General features: G+C 34.2%; 1 protein-coding gene across 1 annotated transcript in view; it reads left to right on the top strand.

Annotated features, from left to right (window-relative positions):
- The window catches only part of LOC451709 (NADPH oxidase 4-like), a 78,479-nt gene that overhangs the window by 26,304 nt on the left and 31,427 nt on the right, over nt 1-20,748 (top strand). Inside the window, exons 3-6 of the mRNA XM_054661779.2 lie at nt 6,476-6,692; nt 8,636-8,800; nt 8,936-8,998; nt 13,562-13,622. Coding sequence (XP_054517754.2) covers nt 6,476-6,692; nt 8,636-8,800; nt 8,936-8,998; nt 13,562-13,622 — 506 coding nt within the window. The remainder of the gene's footprint in view (nt 1-6,475; nt 6,693-8,635; nt 8,801-8,935; nt 8,999-13,561; nt 13,623-20,748) is intronic.

Genomic DNA, 20,748 nt, shown 5'->3' on the forward strand with positions numbered 1-20,748 from the left:
TAGGGAAATGACCTATTTTACTTCAGGTACTCAAGGAAGTTGTAAATGTTGATCCTAAGCCCTTAAGACCCTAGGCTATACATTAGTCAGCTGCACAGAGATTGTGGCAGAATCAGCTACTTAATTTGCAGGGCCCACTGCAAAATGAAATGTGGGATTCCTTGATCAAAAAATTATTAAGCATTTGAAGATGATGACAACAGAGCAGTGAACCAATAGCAGGGTCTTTCTAAAGAGCAAGGTCCGGTGCACCTGCACAGATTACAAACACATGATGTTATTCCTATCTTGTAAGCTTGGACCACCCCACCAGTAAGAGCTAGACACAATTCCTGCTGTGGTTAAGCTGCAGATGGCAGTACTCTTAGCTATCAAAGGCAAGAGCCAGGAAAGAATGCAGAGGCAAGAACTCTGTTAGGCCAGAGAAACAAAGAGGGGTGGGAGTACAAGCTTTGGTAGGGTGGGTACCCAGATACTTAGGATTTCCTGAGGCACACTGGATCTGTAGTTTAGGACAGCACTCCACTTCTAAATGCACCTAGCAAGTAGACTTGACTCTCTTGATAACTGTCTGTTACTTAATGTTACTGTTTGTTACTTAATAACTGTCATGTTACTACATGCCATTTGCTAAAATATAGACCTCCTTTTTGAAGGCTGAAAATGAGCTCAAATATCTGTTAAAACCAGATGACTCCCCAATCACGTGTTTCAACAACAATCACAACAAAAGTTGTTTATACACTTCTGGTCACTAAGTTAATCAATGAATATTTATTGAGCACTTATTATAAGTCATAAGCACTATTTTAGGCAGTAGAAAAATAGCAGTGGAGCAGGATAAACCCTTGACTTTAAGAAGTGCACATTCTAGTGGAGTCTACAGAAGTTAGAGAACTGCAATAACTTTTAAAATATACAATTTGATTTTATTTTTTGAATTAAACTCTTTTTCTTTGTACTTGAAGCAAAATAAAAATAACTGTCAGAATCAAGATATATTTTTACCATAAAGAAAAAAAATCATGTTATAAAATATTAGGAAAAAAAGTAGGTTCCTAAGGGATAAGAATTTTTTTCTCCTCCTTCAAAATAGATTAAAATACCACAAATATAAAGGTCACATAAGTGACACTGCATTTGTGGGATATTTTTTAACATGAAATTAAAGTAGGGATGATTCTGGCATTGTCCTTTTGTCAGATGTGGTATTTTGTAATATTTATCTTTTGCCGTAAAATCATGTTTTGATTGCCATAAAATCATGTTATTACTTATTAGGATTCATTTAATGTATTGTATTATTTTATAAGACTTTGTCACAGCCGGGTATTAAAAACAAAGAAACAAACAGAAAGCAAAACAAACAAACAAAAAAACCCAGATAGGATAACTATAATGTCTCTTGAGGGAAACAAGGGAAAAAAAAAGAAACCTACAACTTTGAAACATGGTTGAATGTTTGATAGCACATGTTAAGATCTTTTTGAATGCAGAAACAATTTTGAAACTCCATAAAATCCTTTATTTCTCATGATAGGAGAACACTAGACATTCCACAGATACTTCAAAATTTCTCCTTGGAACATCATACAATGAAACTTAAAAAATTAATAATAAACACTTATATTTCCACATAGTCTGTGCACCTCCTTTCCTCATCCCTCACCATGTCATTATAACTTGGCAAGACTCTCTGTTTACCATTCACTAATATCTTTTTCCCTTCTTGTTTTTTGCTTTAAAATTATTTAGCATTTATTTATTAAAGCTACAACAATACATACAAGAATGCTGTCTTTTTTATTCCTACATGATTTGCTATATTAAAACAAATTATGTGTTTATTGTTTGCTTTTAAAATCAATTCACTAGAAATGCATTAGAGATCTATTATGTGCAAGAAAAGTATTAGAGGGATGCTGAGGTTTGGCAGTGAGTGTGAATGTATAAGGGATAAATGCATAAGACATGATCCCTTCTGCTTATTTAGGAATAAACCAAGTACCTTTGTGCATCTGGCTTCCTCATATTGGAATGCCATTCTCCTATTCTCTAACCCCTGGAATCTCTACATCCTTCAGCTGCCTTCTTCTCTGTGAAGCTTTTCTGGAATTTTATAATCAAAGTTCATTACCCATCTCTACTCTCAAGAGGTTATCATATGTTTATATGGCATTAATCATTTTGCCCTTTTTAATGATCATTTTTGGTTTTATGTTTGATTTGATCCATTATATCTGTGCTGTGGCTATTCAATTTAAATTAAAGTGAAGTAGTATTAAGAATTCAGTTCTTCACCTGTACTAGCCAAATTTAATTGCTCCATAGCCACTTTTCTCTAATAGTTACTATGTTGGTCATCAGAGACTTAGACCATTTCCACTATCACAGAAAGCTCTATTGGACAGTGCTGCTCTAGACTGTGCATGACTTTGAAGGCAGTGACCATAATATTGAAACTAATAAGCTTCCAAAATTAATAAAATAATATGTCTAAATGAGCTATATCACAGTGGCAGTGTAGGGCAAGAAGCAGGGGCAGTATTGTTTGGCAAATAGACACAGAGCTTTGTGTTATCTTAAGTGGGTTCTGTTACATTTGAGAAGATTTCATTCTACTTTAAAGAAAGGCATGCATCTAAAATAAATAAAGGTACCAGGAATTTAAAATACCATAAAAATCATATAGAACACGTGCCTCAAATTTTAATAAATGTGGCCACAGTGAAGTAAATGGATTAGAGAGATAATATCAGATTTTTTCTATCAATCCAAATATCCTTAATATCTAGTCTACATTCCTTTTCAATATTCTTTAGAAAAAGATTGTTATAATGGCCTTCAAATATAAGAATTCTAAGAAATTCTGCACTAATACCAAAGAAATGAGCACTTTTAATCTTTACTCATACAGTGAAAAAGTAAGTTATTGCATTCAATTGAGCTTGAAAAATAACACATAAAATTATTGGTTTGATAAAACATGCTCCCTCCGTTTCTAAGTCTATAGCCATATAAAGCCATCAAATTTTGCTCAATGTATACATTGGTCTTCAATTTAAAGATTGTCCATAAAGTAGTGTGGATATTCTGCAAGGGGAATAGGCCTGGTACAGAGGAAGGAGCACGGACTTTGGAATCAGACTAACTGGGCTTTCAGTCCCAGCTCTGCAGACTGACATTGTTGTGTTGGGAGATACTTAAGTACTCCTAATCTAAGGCCACTGATCTTTACCATACAAGTTTTCTTTTCTTTTTTTTTTTTTTTTTAAACCAGTAGGTGGCCTTTCAATACTGAGTTAAAAACCTGCCTTCCGGTGAACTTTCAGTACCTTCACCACCTAATTACAGCCAAATGACCTGGGATGTCATACTTGAGTTTTTTTTTGATGAATGATTTTATCATTGTCTGTCTTTAGATCTTATCTACATTTCTTTGGTGGCAACAGTTACAACTAAGACAAAGTAATCTGAGCTCTCTATTCTGTTTGTTTTTTGTGTTTTTATGCATATACCATATTGTTTTTATTACTATAGTCTTGAAATAAAGCTTGAAATCTGAAAGTAAAAAAAGAAGACAAAGTAAGGACAGTTTTAATGGGGTTTTAGGACAGAGATGGCCTATGCTATTTATCTTGAGTGTAGCTGAACATAATACAAAGCTCTCAAAATTAAAAGGAATTTTAGAATAATACGTGCCACTTTATGTGCCAAGAACAGCATAACTGTTTGATTGGGCTGGCCTGAAGAACTTTACTGTATAGTAACAACATTCACTACTCTAAGGACCTAGAGCATGGTAGAGTTATGTTCACTTGAATGTTATGACAGGAGAAGGGATTAACGACATTTATTTGCCTGGTGTTAGGACCCTAAATTATAAGCAGCCCCATTCCAACACACACACACACACACACACACAATCTGACTGTTGTTTATTTTGAACCCCTTTTACAATGTCTACCTCTTTAACCATCTGATTTGCTTTGCATGACATAGGGGCATGGAGTGAGCTAGGTAGGTTTCTGAACCCTGTGCTTTGACTATACTTAGTTAATCTCTTACCTGAATGAAAGCCTTAGGTTTCTCATCTGTGTAATAGAAATAAAAATACTTACCTTGTATGATTATTTTGTTTTGAAGTTTAAATGAGAAATAGATGTTCTAAAAATTACTGATGTGATACTTTCTTAGCAAGTATTAATCTTCCCCCTTCCTTACCTTTCTCAGAGTTATGTTGTGAGGATTCAGTGAACTAATGTGATATATCATGAGAGGTGAAGAGCATAGAATTTGAATCAGATCTGAATTCAAATCTTGGCCCTGCTACTTATCAACTGTGTGACACTGGGGTATTATTTTATCTTTTAAAATACTTTTATTTTTAAATTTTAAAATGGGAATAATGATCCTAGTTCATGCAGTTTTTGTGAGGATAATGTAAAATGCATATAAATTTCTCTGGGCTAGACCTGGTGTTTTCCATACATTACTAAGCTATTATTAAAACACTACTCCAGTTAGTGTCTGTAGTCTGACTTATGTTCACCTTCTTTGAAGATATCTTCCAAACTAGATCATGAGTTTCTGGAGTGTTAGGAGCCAGATTTGACTCTGTTGAATTCTGAAGAACCATTGAAGTAGTGCTAAGTGCATTATGCTCATGTCTGTTCAACTTTTGGCCAGTAGAATAAATGCTTGGGGTTTTTTACCTACTTAGCTATCAGTCACTATCCTTCCGATGGCCAATAGGAGCAAAAGGTTTGGGTAAATTATTAATGTAAAGAAAGCTGAATCAAATTCATAGGTTGTCTAAGTATAATATCCCAGCAATTGTATTGTGTGACTAGAAACTTATAAATGATTAGTGACAAAAATGTGGCTCAATTTTGTATAATATTTATCAATTTATCTCATACATAGGCTATATCTACTGTATTACTTTAAAAAAAAACGTATGTTTGTGTGTGGTCTACTATGATGTCATGTAATGCATGCCCCTGACGTGTACTGAAGGCTCCCTAATGACTTCATGATGACTAGTTTTAAGGAAGAAAATAAAATTTATAAAAGGAAGTGAGCATAACCAAAGAGGGAAGAAAGGAACGTGATCAGGATGAGGAGATGGTGAATACAACCAGAGACTGGCCTGGTCATTGCCTTCCTAACCTTCATATATGGATCTCTTAGTATCATTATACAGTTTTTATTTAAAAATATTATTTTTGTAAAAGCATCATAGCCGTTATTTATTTTTGAGATGGAGTTTCGCTCTTATTGTCCAGGCTGGAGTGCAATGGTGCGATCTCAGGCTCACTGCAACCTCCGCCTCCCGGGTTCAAGCAATTCTCCTGCCTCAGCCTCCCAAGTAGCTGGGATTACAGGCATGCAGCACCACACCTGGCTAATTTTGTGTGTTTTTTAGTAGAGACGGGGCTTCTCCATGTTGGTCAGGCTGGTCTCGAACTCCTGACCTCAGGCAATTAAACTGCTAAAATTAAGTATTTGGGAGCATGAAAGATAGTTTAAAAAGCTTGTACTGTAAGCCCACCAAAAACAGATAATCTTGGAAATAAATTTTTCCTTAGCATTCTTTAAAATAATAAAATATACTGCAAAATTTTCAAGCATTTCCAAATCTTACTTTGTCATGCAATACTTGCTTATGCAGCAGTGACCTTGTTGATGCTGTGTACAATCTGTCATTTTATGCATTATCCCTACGAGGTAGATGTTAACCACTTCTTGACAAGAAAGGCAGGTCACAGAAAGTTGAATTGTTTGTCTTGGTTTCTCACAAAATAAGAAATAATCAGAATGAGATTTTTATGGTGTGGGCTCTCCTGCCTGATTTATTATTTTGAACTTTTTATGTGGTTCTGTCTATGGAGAAATTGAAAAGTAAACAGATTTAGGGACTGATTGCTGTATATACATTGTTTTCAGACCATAGGAGAGACAAACTTCCAGTTCCAGTTATTTCTGTTTAACATTTCTCTGCAAATCCACAAGGCTTGTTTTATCCAGGCTTGGCCAAGATAAATATGTTCCCTGTATTTTTCCCTTATGTTTGGAGATCTAGCAAAATATTCCTCATTATACTGTTTATTGAAGTGAAAACTTGTATGTGATTGTATGAATGCCTAATAGTCTTGAAGTAAAGACCGTCAAATTCAACAATGCCTGGAGAGATTGCATGTATTCTTCTCTACCACATATTTATAGCATTTGTTTGGAGTGCCAAAATTTTTGTTTTAGTCCTATAGATAAGAATTTCTTAAAAGTTTTTAAGATTTTTCAATTTCTCCTAAACATAATACATAAGGAACACTTTTTGGATAAATGTCGTGTAAAGTTAGCAAAAAAAAACCAAAAAACAAAAACAAAAAAAAAGACATTATTTTCTTTTACCATGTCCCCTGATCTCAAATCTTTTCAGTTCTCTGTTTGTTTTTTTTTAATTTAATTTTAGAGGGCTGCTGAAGTATCAAACTAATTTAGATACCAACCCTCCCGGCTGCATCAGTCTTAACCGAACCAGCTCTCAGAATATTTCCTTACCAGAGTATTTCTCAGAACATTTTCATGAACCTTTCCCTGAAGGATTTTCAAAACTGGAAGAGTTTACCCAGAACACATTTGTGAAGATTTGTATGGAAGAGCCCAGATTCCAAGCTAATTTTCCACAGGTCAGATTAATTTTGTGTTTGATCTCCACAAAGTTTGTTTCCATTTGACTGATCAACATCACATATAAATGTGTTTTTCAAGCTATATATTCATGCATAATAGGATATTTCAGGATGTTTCAACAGTAAGTTAGTACCTATTATTCCATTACAGGTACCTGACAGTTGAATGCAAAATATCTATGATATTAGAGGATATATAACATTTCTACTTAACTGACCATATGAGCTTTGCATACAACAGCACTGGTGCTTGCAGCCAAGAGATGACAAATATTTTTCCCATCATTTGAGGCAAGCTGATTGAATAATAAAAATAGTAGTAAAAAAACTACCACCAATACCACAAATTATTATTTTATTGTATTATAATATTATGTATAATATTGTAAATAGTAAATAGCAAAATCAGTTGATTGAATGCTTAATATTATCTGCCAGGCATTGTGCTAAAATGTCCTGTATGCCTAATACAGAACACTTACTAGACATACAGAATGTTTCTTGCAATATTCGCAATGACTATTTGAGGTAATTAATATCACCCTCAATTTTCTGATAAAGAAATTGTACTTACCTTAATCAAAGTCTCCAAACCAGTAAGTGGCAGAGGAAGCATGTAAACACAGGTCTTTGACTAATATGCTTGCTCCTGGTAAACGTCCATAAGTATTCAGCAATTAGTTCAATAAGGGCCCTTATCTTCCTCTGTGCCTGTGAGAACTACCCCCATGCAAATTACACCGTTTATTCCTCATCTATAAAAAGTGGAAGTAGGAAATAGTGATGACAAATGTCTCTATTGGAAGAGATGAAAGAGAAGTCAAAAGCTAGAATGAATTTGTAGATGACTTTGGAATAGTGTATTAGTCATGTGTTTATTATTATTAATAATAATCCTCTAGATCCCTACTAGTCTCTATAATTTTCAGAACTTTTCTGAGTTTCACATAATATTCACAAATATTAGACAGGGCAGGTATGGTGACTCCCGTTTTGCTCATGTGGGACCTGACACTCAAAGAGTAAGTGATTATCTCAAAGGTGCAAGGCTGCTACATTGCAGACCTTGTCTTGCAATGCTACTCATAACACAGTGTGGGGCTAAATGTTATTATATGCAGAAGAGGCATGATCTGTCTGCATGAAAGAAGGAAGATTTGAAACAACTAAAGTGAGGCTTTAAAAAATGACCATTAAGACAAGTTTTAGTCGGAGGCCTCAAAGGGACGTGAAAGATAAAGTGTGTAATTTTAAGAGAACAGTAAGCCACATAGGCTTCTGCACTTCCCAAAGTTTGCATGTATCCTGGGATCAGGGCTAACCATGCAACACATATTCAAAATTGTCATGGTTTCCAAATTATAAATATTATTTTATGTTCTTATTAGATTATATAAAAGTAAGTGGTAAACAACATGCCTAGCATATTGCATTTTTAAACATATGTGCTATACATATTTAACATATATACACATATTATATGTATGTATATTATGCATATACACTATGTACATTAAAAATCTAGGGTTTTCTTATTTAATAAACATTAGACTGTTACTTTATTTCTAAAATTATCCCCAGATTTATCGGAGATTGTTAACTTCCCTTTATTCTTTTATTAAATATGTTGTGTATATACATTACATATCTGTAGGCATAGAAAGGTGTATGAAATAATATACACTTGTTTGTTCATGGATAGTTACACCCAGAGCATGAGAATGAGGGCAGGGTCTTGATATTACTTTGTTTTATTTTATACTTTTGTTTGTTTGAATGATAGTGAGCATCTATTATTTTTTACTCATTTATTATGTTTTCTTATTTAAAATACAAATTAAAATACTATTACTGTAATGTATGCAATAAGCAATTGGGCAGGGTGTAGATTTCTACAATACGAGTATTTCTTGAAGTATATTTTCAAAAATTTGTCTTAGACTTGGCTTTGGATTTCTGGACCTTTGTGCCTGTACTGTGCCGAAAGACTTTACAGGTATATGCGGAGCAATAAGCCAGTCACCATCATTTTGGTCATAAGTCATCCCTCAGATGTCATGGAAATCCGAATGGTCAAAGAAAATTTTAAAGCAAGACCTGGTCAGGTGAGTCAGTGGTCAGCAACTTTTTAAGTAGCCTTTATCCTTATGTAATTTTTGGAATTTAGCAAACATAGCATCATTGAAATAGTTGAAATTCTTAATTGGTCATTTAAAACTTATCCATTTGTTGCTTTTTAGTATATTACTCTACATTGTCCCAGTGTATCTGCATTAGAAAATCATCCATTTACCCTCACAATGGTAAGAAACATATCTCATGCTTTTTCACATTTGTAGGGTGCTATGCATCTTTTTCTTTTTTTGTGTCCTGTCTCATTCTAAAAGGTACTCAAGGCTATCATAGCATTCTTGATGTTTAAGTAAGCCATCTTTTTACAAGGAAAATAGTTATCTGCTCAAGAACTTTGTAACTACTCTTTATTATTTTTTGACACCTTACAATTCAGGAAGTAATGTATTAAAACATATTAAAGCTTGTTGATTCAAAATACAGGCCAAGCACCGTGACTCATGCCTGTAATCCCAGCACTTTGGGAGGTCAAGGTAGGAAGACCACTTGAGCCCAGGATTTTAAGACCAGCCTGCGAAACATAAGGAGACCCCGTTTCTACAGTAAATAAATAAATAAAAAAGCCAGGTGTGGTGGTACACACCTGTAGTCCCAGCTACTAGGAAGGCTGAGGCAGGAGGATTGCTTGAGCCCCAGTGTTTGAGGTTTCATTGAGCCTTGATCCCACCAGTGCTCTCCAGCCTGGGCAAGACAGTGAGACCTTGTCTCAAAAAAGAAACTTTATATATATATATAATTTCTTGAATATTTACTTTTCTCCTTTTATGGAGTATTTTAATGTATATGGAAATCTAATATATGCACAATTTTCTTTGGAGATGGAATTTAGGGGAAATACGGATACTCTGGGTTGAGGTGGAAGCATTAAACAAAACAGGCAGTGTTTAGAAAAGGTAAAATCCAGTGTAATGGGAGAGAGAATGGGAAGTAAAATTAGAAAAATCAAATGGAGTAAATAATGGCATGGGAGGGCATCTAGCTAAATAATGGACACCATCAAATATGATTAGCTAGTCAGCATATCATTTAATATTATTATAAAAATAGCATGAGTTCATTATAAACATTTAGACAATTCACAGATATAAAATAAAATAGAAACTTAAAAAAAATTTTCCCCACTTTCCAATCCTTTTCTCTACTGTTTGACATATATCTTTCCAGATATTTTCCCATAAGCTTCTGCATACATGAGTTTCTAACATTTATTTGCTGGATCATATTGTTTTGTAACTGGCTCCTTTCACTCAACTACATGTGATGGACATCTTTCCATATTACTGTATGTGCCTCATTCATGTTAATGACCGTATAATATTTCACAGTAGGAAAGTACTGTAATTTATTTAATATTCTCATTGATGTTGGATATTTGGACTTTATTCATTTTCTAAGAAAGATAATTGAGAGCAGAGACCACATGTTTAAATGTATACTTAAGAAAGATAGCAAAACTATTTTATATATATGGTATGTATACATGCAGACAGATGGGAACATGTTGTAAAGCATGTTGTAAAACATGTTCCCATCTGTCTGCATCTATACATCCCATATACATGAAATTGGTAACATGAAAATAGAAGGGAATGATTGAAAAGGGAGAAAATACACAAGTAAGTTTGTCTTTACTTAAATAACTTAAGAAGTTTTGCCTAATCCTGGGTTCATAAGAAATTTACTTCAGATTGCCCTGGCCAGAACTTCCAACACTATGGTGAATAGGAGCGGTGAGAGAGGGCATCACTGTCTTGTGCCAGTTTTCAAAGGGGATGCTTCCAGTTTCTGCCCATTCAGTATGATATTGGCTGTGGGTTTGTTATAAATAGCTCTTATTATTTTGAGATACCTTCCATCAATACCTAGTTTATTGAGAATTTTTAGCATGAAGGGCTGTTGAATTTTTTTGAAGGCCTTTTCTGCATCTATTGAGATAATCAAGTGGTTTTTTCTCTTTGGTTCTGTTTATGTGATGGATTACATTTGTTGATTTGCATATGTTGAACCAGCCTTGCATCCCAGGGATTAAGCCAACTTGATCTTGGTGGATAAGCTTTTAGATGTGCTGCTGGATTCGGTTTGCAGTATTTTATTGAGGATTTTTGCATCAGTGTTCATCAGGGATATTGGTCTAAAATTCTCTTTTTTTGTTGTGTCTCTGCCAGGCTTTTGTATCAGGATGGTGCTGGCCTCATAAAATGAGTTAGGGAGGACTCCCTCTTTTTCTATTGATTGGAATAGTTTCAGAAGGAATAGTACCATCTCCTCTTTGTACCTCTGGTAGAATTTGGCTGTGAATCTGTCTGATCCTAGACTTTTTTTTGGTTGGTAGGCTGTTAATTACTGTCTCAATTTCAGAGCCTGTTATTGGTCTTTTCAGGGATTCAACTTCTTCCTGGTTTAGTCTCGGGAGGGTGTATGTGTTGAGGAATTTATCCATTTCTTCTAGATTTTCTAGTTTATTTGTGTAGAGGTGTTTATAGTATTCTGTAATGGTAGTGTGTATTTCTGTGGGATCAGTGGTCATATCCCTTTTATTATTTTTATTGTGTCTATTTGATTCTTTTCTCTTTTTTTCTTTATTAGTCTTGCTAGCAGTCTAGCTAGCTTTTTGATGTGCTGCTGGATTCGTTTTGCCAGTATTTTATTGAGGATTTTTGCATCAATGTTCACATATGAGGCCAAGAGTTTGAGACCAGCCTGGGAAACATTGTGAAACCCAAACTCTAGTAAAAACACAAGACAAATAGTTGGGCATGGTGGCACACGCCTGTAATCCCAGCTGCTTGGGAAGCTGAAGCAGGAGAATCGCTTGAACCCGGGAGGCAGAGGTTGCAGTGAGCCAAAATCGCGCCACTGCACTCCAGCCTGGGTGACAGAGTGAGACTCAACTCTCAACAACAACAACAACAACAAAAGTTACAATGCAAATAAAACAATTAAGTACAGAATCACACTTATAAATAAAATAAAATAATTTTAATAATACAAATGTTTAAACAATGTTATTTAAAATATTTCAATTTTAATATTTTATACTACTGTTAGCAGTAATAATCCTATAAGAAACACTGATTGTAAAGTAGTAGCTTGGACATTCCATGGTACATTAATTCCAAACCTTGGACATAGATTATGTGCTTTTAGTTTGTTCATAGTTTATTACGAACCAGTAACAATACCTACCTTTATATTTAGTGTTTTCACTGATTTTTCAGGCTACCTTTCCTTTTTGCCTAATGAGTTGTTAACATAAGATACAGTACCTTTATCTTCATTAATTTCTCTCCTTATAGCATTCCTACAAGACCTACATTAACTAGTCAACTCAGTGAGCTCTGAAGTCTTGGACTTGCTTTATGTAACCCAATCACTAATCACAGGGCCCTTCCACTGCCGTTTTCTTTCACCTGTGCCATAACTTCAGCAACCCCCCCCCATTTCCTTTTAATTCATAGTGTGGCATACCAATTCTAATGATCAACACATGCCTTTTTTCCTCCTATTTCATTTGATTTCTTATGCAACTCTCACCCATTTTATGTATCTTTGCTTTAATAGAGACAGTGACCTGCAATAATTAAGAATTAAGAGACCTGGATCCAAATTTTGTCTTGTCTTTTTATTGGGCAAGTCAGATTTTAAGCCTTAATTACTCAATTTTCTTATCTATAAAAGACAATTCTGTAAAGTTATTGTAGATTTTGAAAATAAATCACTTAACACTTCCCGTGACACATGGTACTTGATAAAAGCTGGGTAGTCACAGGCAGATGGTCCCTTACCCATAGCCCTTAGTTTAGATGCATTTTTAGAATTCAGAATTTATGGACTTTAAAAGGTATGCATATTTCATATCGTACTTAATATATCCAACAGGATGTTAGTCAGCATCTCAAACAAGTTGATAATTCTGTAGGACAATGCTTATGTGTGAATTTTTACACAGAAATATTAGCCTCCCATTAATTCAAGTCAGGTATTGTTACCAAATAAGTTATGAAAAAACCATTATTCAAATTTTGGAATTGAGGATAAGTGAGTAGGAATCCAGAAAACAAGAAGAAATTTTTCATTTTTCTTATTGGAAACTAAATTTTATTCTTTCATTTTGACTACCTGGATGTTTTCTAGGTTTCCTAAATACGGGACCATAAGCACTTTTTTCACCTACACTTCCACAACTCATCCCTTTCCCCAGGTACCCTCACCACTCCAGATGTCTTCTGAGGATTAAGGGAGGGAATGAAATAGAGTTATTTCTGTAGGAGCATAATTGTTGGGCATGGAAAATTAATGTCACGTTAAGAATTTTTTTTCCCTGGAATTTGTTAGGGTAAGTATATATTATCTAGGGAGAAAATGACACAAAAAAGCATTAGTTTTTGTTTCTTCCTTTGTGATTAAAAACTGGCTTTTCTTATATATATTTTAACTTATAAGATGTTTTAGCAAGACTTGTAGTTAAATGAAATATACTAGCAATTTTAACGTGTGTAATTTATTGTTTTATATAAGTATTTTTGGGTTTTGGAGAAATGTAGATTGTCTTATTGACCTGTTGACATTGATTTTTTTTTCTTCCACTAATAAGGATCTATATAGATTTTAGTCTGTTCCTTCCTGTTATCTATTGATATGGGGGACTTGCTATCAGGATAAAAGTTATAATTGAATTATAGTTTCATATTATATAATTATTAATCACAATTGATTCTAGTATTTTTTTTTAGTGTCCAACTGAAACCAAAGCAACATTTGGGGTTCATCTTAAAATAATAGGAGACTGGACAGGTATGTAGAACATACAGTTTTAAGATACATTCTTTGAAAATAGTGGAATGTAATAATTTGAATGTGTTTTAATATAACTACCAGTATGTATAGAGATGTGTATGTGTTTCAAGCTGTTCTGTTTTTTTTTTTTTTGCTTGTACAGTTTTGACATCTATGTTTTCTCTAAGATGCATTTTTGCAATCAGAATACCTTTGATATCAGTAATTATTAATAATATATTGTTCAGTGTGCTTGCAAATCATAGGTTTCTACCTACTTGTCAGGTGTGCTGGCAATAGTGGGAATGCTGAAATGTGTTTCTTAGAAAACATGAGTCAAAATAATCAACACCTGATATTGAGATCACACAAATCTTCCAGTTCTTGCATGACATTTTTTGTGGTGTTCCAGTATATAGAGCAACTTCACAGTAACTTTGGAATAGATACTTTTAACAGCAGGCCTGTTGGTAAATACTTTTTATTACCTGAGAGATGCATTGTAGTAAGAGCTTTGAGTAAATAAAAGAAACATTATTCACTCTTATATTAATATTTCCTTGACCCGCCAGAATAACTGACAAGTGAGTACTCAGTAAATGTTGGCTTGTTAGTTGGTTGGTTATGTTATTGTTGCAGGAAAGAATGCAGATATAAACATGAATGCAAAAGTAAATTTAAATATTCTTATACTTAGGTGCTAAACAAGGAGTTGGTAAGTAAAATCTGTAGGGAACCAGAAAAATGTAGATTAAATGTGGTCTAGGGCTGTAAGAGAAGCTTCACAGAAAAGACAGAATTTGAACTGAAGCTTAGAAGTCAGGCAAATGAAGAAAGATGTAGGTAATTTAAGTGAAAGTCACAGTGTTGCCAAAAATCAGGAAAGACAATGATTAACTCTCTTTGGAAAGGATGAATCCAATCAGTCTTTAATCAATTAAACAAAAGCAAAGTCAATCAAACAAAATGAAACAAAGACAAAGTCAATCAAACAAAAGCAAAGATTTTGTTCTGGGTAGCAGCATAGAAAAGCCATTTAGGGCCAGCTTGGTGAATGAATGCCTCAGCAAAATATTAGAGTAACCAAGGGACTTTAGGGAATTTTTGAAGCATTTGAAGCACTATGATGAAAATGGTATTAATTAAGTTGCTAGTTGGACAGATTAAAATCAAAGGAAGACTTGAAGGTACTTAAAGGCAGAGGGAAAGAAGGCAGTGGAGGGGTGAGGGTGGAAATTGGAAGTAATGGATTTGTGAACACAAGTTAAGAAGGTAGCATTAGAAGGAAGAATCTAATTTCTGTAAAAACCAAGGAAGGATAAGATGTTGGATAATAAGAAAGATGTGTTTTGAAATGAGGAGAACAATAGTTTATATAAGGAGGTTATTTCATAGAGTTAAAAAAAATAATAGTGGTATGTATAAAATGTAATGTCTTTAGAAAGGGTAGCCAGCTTGGAATTGGAGACTTAAATAAAAGGAAGGAAATCTGCAACATAGGATTTAATGGGCAAACATCTAAGTGAATTAAAAAGATCTTTGAGCAGTAATAACTCATTCAGAGTCGTGAAAAACCAGGCTTACATGGATAATTTTCAGATGGTAGCATTGAAAAGAGATCATGGTTGTCTTCTGATAGATATACACTGGTGGAGTATGAACATATGAATAATCACAATATGCCCAATATAAGTTGATACTGTCACAGTGTTTTTTTTTTTTCTACTGTTTTGGAAATAAAGAATAAGGAAAGTTCTTTTCTGGTGAGAATCCCAATATAGTAGGAATTAAATTCAGTCATGAATGGTAAATTGATAGAATTCTATATCTGAAAGAAAACATACAATGAAAACATAATTTAATTCATAAGATTAAGCAGAAACTCCTGATGGTTTATTATTAGCTATTGTTACCAAGTTTTTTCACAAAGTTATTTTCTATTACCAGTAGCTCATTAAAATAAATGATGTCTTACTATTTTAATCATCTCTATCAGGAACACTTCATAGTGTTAATTTTATTCTCCCTTTTTAATGTACTATGCCACTGAGAGAAACAAGATCATTCTATTCAGAGAGTTCACCACTGAGAGAAACAAGATCATTCTATTCAGAGAGTTCAGTTCCAGTCAGATGCATTTCAATTAATAGACTTTCTTTGTTGTTGACTTGAAATATTTGTTGACTTGGAAAAAAATATAAGCAGTCATGCGGAGAACACCTAAATAGTCATGTCATTATCTGACCCTTTAGTTCAAAGAGATTTAGCTGCCTTACAACAATGAGATTACAACTATTGAAGGAAAAGTAGGAGCATTACCTTCGAAATCAAGAATCATTGGTTTTTATTCTAAAAGAATTGATTAAAACTCGGTATTAAGAGCAGTAGGTATAGGAAATACCAAAGAGATACCTAAGAGGTTGAATATCAAAGGTTTATTTTTTTAAAACTGACTTAGAGATATTTAATATGACTTTTTACTTGCTGAAATATGTTCTGCATTGGCAGCATACAGGGACTAAAGAGCAGGTTTAAAATAGCTCCATAAATGATCTCTCCAAGACTAATCAACTATACCTAGCTATAGAATGCTGGAGGATCAAGGGAAGCAGCTATGCAGCACAAGACAAAGAAGTACCAAGTCTCATATTTGTTGTCTAGATTTTCATGGTTCACCTGACCTCTAATTGCATCTCCTAAATACGTGGAAGACCTGTTAAAGTTTAGAAGACCCTTAAAACATTTTAGACATGATTCAGTGTTTTTTCTTGAAATGATGGTAGTACAGTAGATGGAGTGGATTACCCAAGTAGATTTCTCTTTTAATTGAATGAATACCTTATTGCTCTTCTAGAAGCAGCCATTCTTTCCAGTTTCAAACATATGGTCAGAGATTATTGACTTGATTATCATTTTAAGTGTACAAAAATGTTTTGTTAATTTCTTCGTTACATATGATTAGTATTGATTAATGTCTGAGATAATGCTATACCCTTGCTTATTTTGGTGGTCTAAATAGCCACTTATTCCACAGGTGTTTGTGTTGTGCTACAACAGAATTAAATACATAACATCCACATGTAATTAATGTAAACTTTCTGCCATTGATCCCTTCAGCAGTTAATGAATTAGCAATAATTGTGAGTAAATATTCAATAAAGGACTTGTAGCATGTATCACATGATGTTTCTATGAATCTTGGGTATAAATTCCCCTGTTGTCTACTGGAGAAGTTTTCTACAGTGAGAAGATATGGTTATCTTTTAGGATTAAAAATGAGAAGACAGGGCCATATATTATTGTGGATTTGCCTCAGTCACATAATATATTGACTTCTCACAGTGCAAGTAATCTTAAATATAGGGTTAGTTAAGGACTGGGCCACAAAAGAGTCGATAACTCTCTTATTTGTTTCTATATCACTGTAGGAGCCAGTCGTGTTATAGGCTTTATTCAGATTTTTCATGAAAAGATTTAAACAGAACATGTGTTACGTGTTTAAAGTATTTTTTTTTTTCATTTTTGGAAACTCCTTGTAAGTCAGATTATAACCACACTAGTTTATATTAATGTTATTACTTTATTATGACAACATATTTTAGGCCAATTACATCAACCACCTTACACTAGATATCACTGTGAATGGCTTTTGGTTGCTGCAAGAAGCCAATAAATAAATAAATAAATAAATAAATAAATAAATAAATAAATCATATTTGGATATATGGAATCTCACAGATTTTACATAATTCATATTCATACAATGTAAACTTTAAGCTTACAACAAATATTCATTATCAACTGCTGTATACCCAAAGGAGGGCCTGGAAGTACTCTTTTTGTTGTTACTGTTGCCATGACTAGTGAATTACAATGATTAGTCATTTGTGGAAGATAATATTGAAACTATTAACTTTGGCTAATAATCAAAGGTATGTTAAACAGCTACTGTGTTCCAGACTGTTTATTAGTCACTGGAGATACAGCATTGAACAAAAGTGACAAAGTCTCCGCTCTTATAGAGATTGTGTTTTGGTCCATGGGGAGTTTATCATTTTTTTGGAGATGTTTTGGTGTGACTCTATCTCCTGCCATTTAGCCATGGTTTATAGATTGTAGTAGCCTCACCTATACCCTATGTCCTACCAGCCCCTGTGGATGGTAGTAATTTTCTTCCACTCTTTGTATTTTTTCACCATCCTCAATTTGGCTACTCACTTCTTCCCTCACCTGAGTCATTAGTTCCCTCTAATGAATTTCTTCCACTTAACTTACGCAGTCGTGTTTCTGCCTGGATCTGCACTGTTACACAAGGTTAGAAAAGCTCTCTGAACAGAGCCCCGAATAAAGAGGAGAAATATATAGGGGAATTGCATTTGCAGCGTACAAGGACTAAAGAACAGGTTTAAAATAGCTCCATAAATGAGATATTTTAAAAATATATATCTTTAAAAAGTTTAAGAGATAATAAGAGTAAGAGAGTATTTTATATCTATAAAAATATATCTTTAAAAAGTTTAAGAGACACTAAAGTAAGAGAGGATGTGGAGTTGGTAAGTATAGACAAATCTGGCAGTATGTTTGGGTTACCTCCTAGGGCTTGAGAGAATGTGCTTCTCTTCCCACCTCCATAGTCAGTGAAGTCATGTCTGATAGCTTCCCATCACTCACAGTGATAGTAGTTATTCCACAGAAATTGACCAACATCATTCCCATGGTGTGAATGTGTCCCCTGTAATTCATATGTTGAAATTTAATCACCAATATGATAATACTAAGAGGTAAGACTTTTAGGAGATGATTAAATCATGAGAATAAAGCCCTCATGGATTAGATTAGTGCCTTGTGAAAGGGCTTGAGGGAGTTGATTGACTCTCTTCTGCTCTTCTACCATGTGTGTTCCTCCCCCTTTGCTCTTTTGCTCTTCTGTTATGTAAGGACACAGCAGTAAGGCACCATCTTAGAAGTAGAGAGCAGACGTTACCAGGCATCAAAGCTGCTGGTGCCTTGATCTTGTACTTCCCAGCCTTTAGAACTGCGATAAATAAATTTCTGTTGTTTATAAATTAACTAATTTGTGGTATTTTGTTATAGCAGCTCTCTAACAAAGACAACCATAAAGTAGGTCTTATGTATTTATCTATCATTAGACCTGGCTATTAAACATTTGCCAGAATACCACTGGACAAATTCTAAGAAGTTTGTATGTAAAGTGAAATAAAGAAATAAGTCAGCAGCTGAAAGGAGGAAATAAGGATGAAGAAGATATAAGTTAAAGATATATGATTATTTTATAATAGTTATAACAATATACAAATTATGCTAAAATATATTTATACACTTATTTGAATGATGAGAATGAAGTGGAGAGAGGAAGTTTTATATTGCTGGAGAGATTTAGGATATAGTTCCAGGAGCAAATGGAAGATGTACAAGTTGCTGGGAAGAAAACTTGGGAGGCTGTCTGGGTCAAACTGAGTGTTAGAGATATATAGAACTTGCCTAGAGTGGGGGATTATTCCAGGGAGAAAAAATAGCTTGAATGGCTCAAAGGGTGAACTAGCTTGGAATGTCAGGAAAATGTCATGCTATTGGGAGGCCTGGCTGGGGTGGCATCCAAATATTAGGCCAAGGAAGAGCTTGTAGATCTTTCTATGAAACTTGGTCTTTTCCCAAAAGATGCTGGTGAAATATTGAGGAGTTTTAAACAGGAACTGAAATCAAATTTGCCCTTTATATGGGTCACCCTGCCAATGTTATATCAAATAGAAAGGAAGAAGACTAGGCTGGAGGCAAATACATCACATTAAAGATTTTTTAGTGTCAAGCAAATGGAAGACTTTATCTTTTGAGTTTTGAGAAAGGAGTGATCTATGGTTGCTGCAAAAAGCCAGTAAATAAATAAATAAATAAATAGGACTGATCAATATCACTGTTAGCCTCATAAAAATCATGTCATTAGGAAGATGCAAAGGAAAGGTCTGGCGATGGTACATATTGCTGTGAATTACTGAGGGCATTGGCGACCAGTAAGTGGAGAGAGTTAGTATACAAAAAGAGGCACATAGCAAATGGGCCTATTTCTAAATTCTTCCTGTTTCTACATTTCCCCAGAACTATGAAAATGATTGATTTTATACTGATCTGGCTTGTGATTAGCAGCAGAAGATGAATGGCAAATACAGATGTATACCTGTATATATATACCTGTGTATATATACATACCTGTGTATATCTAGATGGATCTGTCTCAGGATGAGGATTAACCTATTATATCTTAAAGTATATATGCTTTGTATAATGAAACACTGTAGTTCTAGCCTCATGTGAGTCTATGTGGAAATCATTTAGGATAATGATGAAACTTAACGTGGCTTATTTACTATCACAATATAATAAGTCATTCAATGAATGTGAACTGGGCATAAATTCTACAGCCTCAGAAATCAAGGAAATTTTTTATCAGGGAAATGAGAGGCACATTATAAGTGTACTACAATTTAAGTGCCCATCTGTTCTCAGGAAAGAGGATAAATTTTTTTTCCCTTGGTTTTTCATTTTATGAACATTAAATATATGCTGTCACGTTTTTTAGTAGGTGACAGCTCACTTAAAATACTACAGAAATATAAAAATTGCTTAATAAATAAAGAATTCACCAGTCATTAAGTTTTATTCATTCCAGCCATTTTACAAACCCAAATATAGGAGTAAATACCAAATTTTTGTTTTCTATCCAATTTTCACAATGTTCCTTCTTTTTTTTTTTTTCTTTTCAGTTTTTGGAGACAGGTCTTGCTGTGTCTCCCAGGCTAGAGTGCAGTGATATGGTCATGGCTCACTGCAGCCTTGACCTTCCAGGATCTAGGGAAGGATCTATGGATCCTCACATGTCAGCCTCCTGAGTAACTGGGACCACAGGCTCAGACCACCATGCCTGGCTAATTTTTATATTTTTTGTAGAGGCAGGGTTTTGCCATGTTGCTTCAGGCTAATCAAACTCCTGGGCTCAAGCGATCAGCCCACCTCAGCCTCCCAAAGTGCTGTGACTACAGGAGTGATCTACTGTGCCTGGCCAAAATGTAACTTTTTAGTTTTGAAAATAAACAAATCATACAATTACTGGACCTGGAAGTAGAGTTAT

This window comes from Pan troglodytes, chromosome 9 (assembly GCF_028858775.2).
Source record: "Pan troglodytes isolate AG18354 chromosome 9, NHGRI_mPanTro3-v2.0_pri, whole genome shotgun sequence".
NCBI classification, from domain to species: Eukaryota; Metazoa; Chordata; class Mammalia; order Primates; family Hominidae; genus Pan; species Pan troglodytes.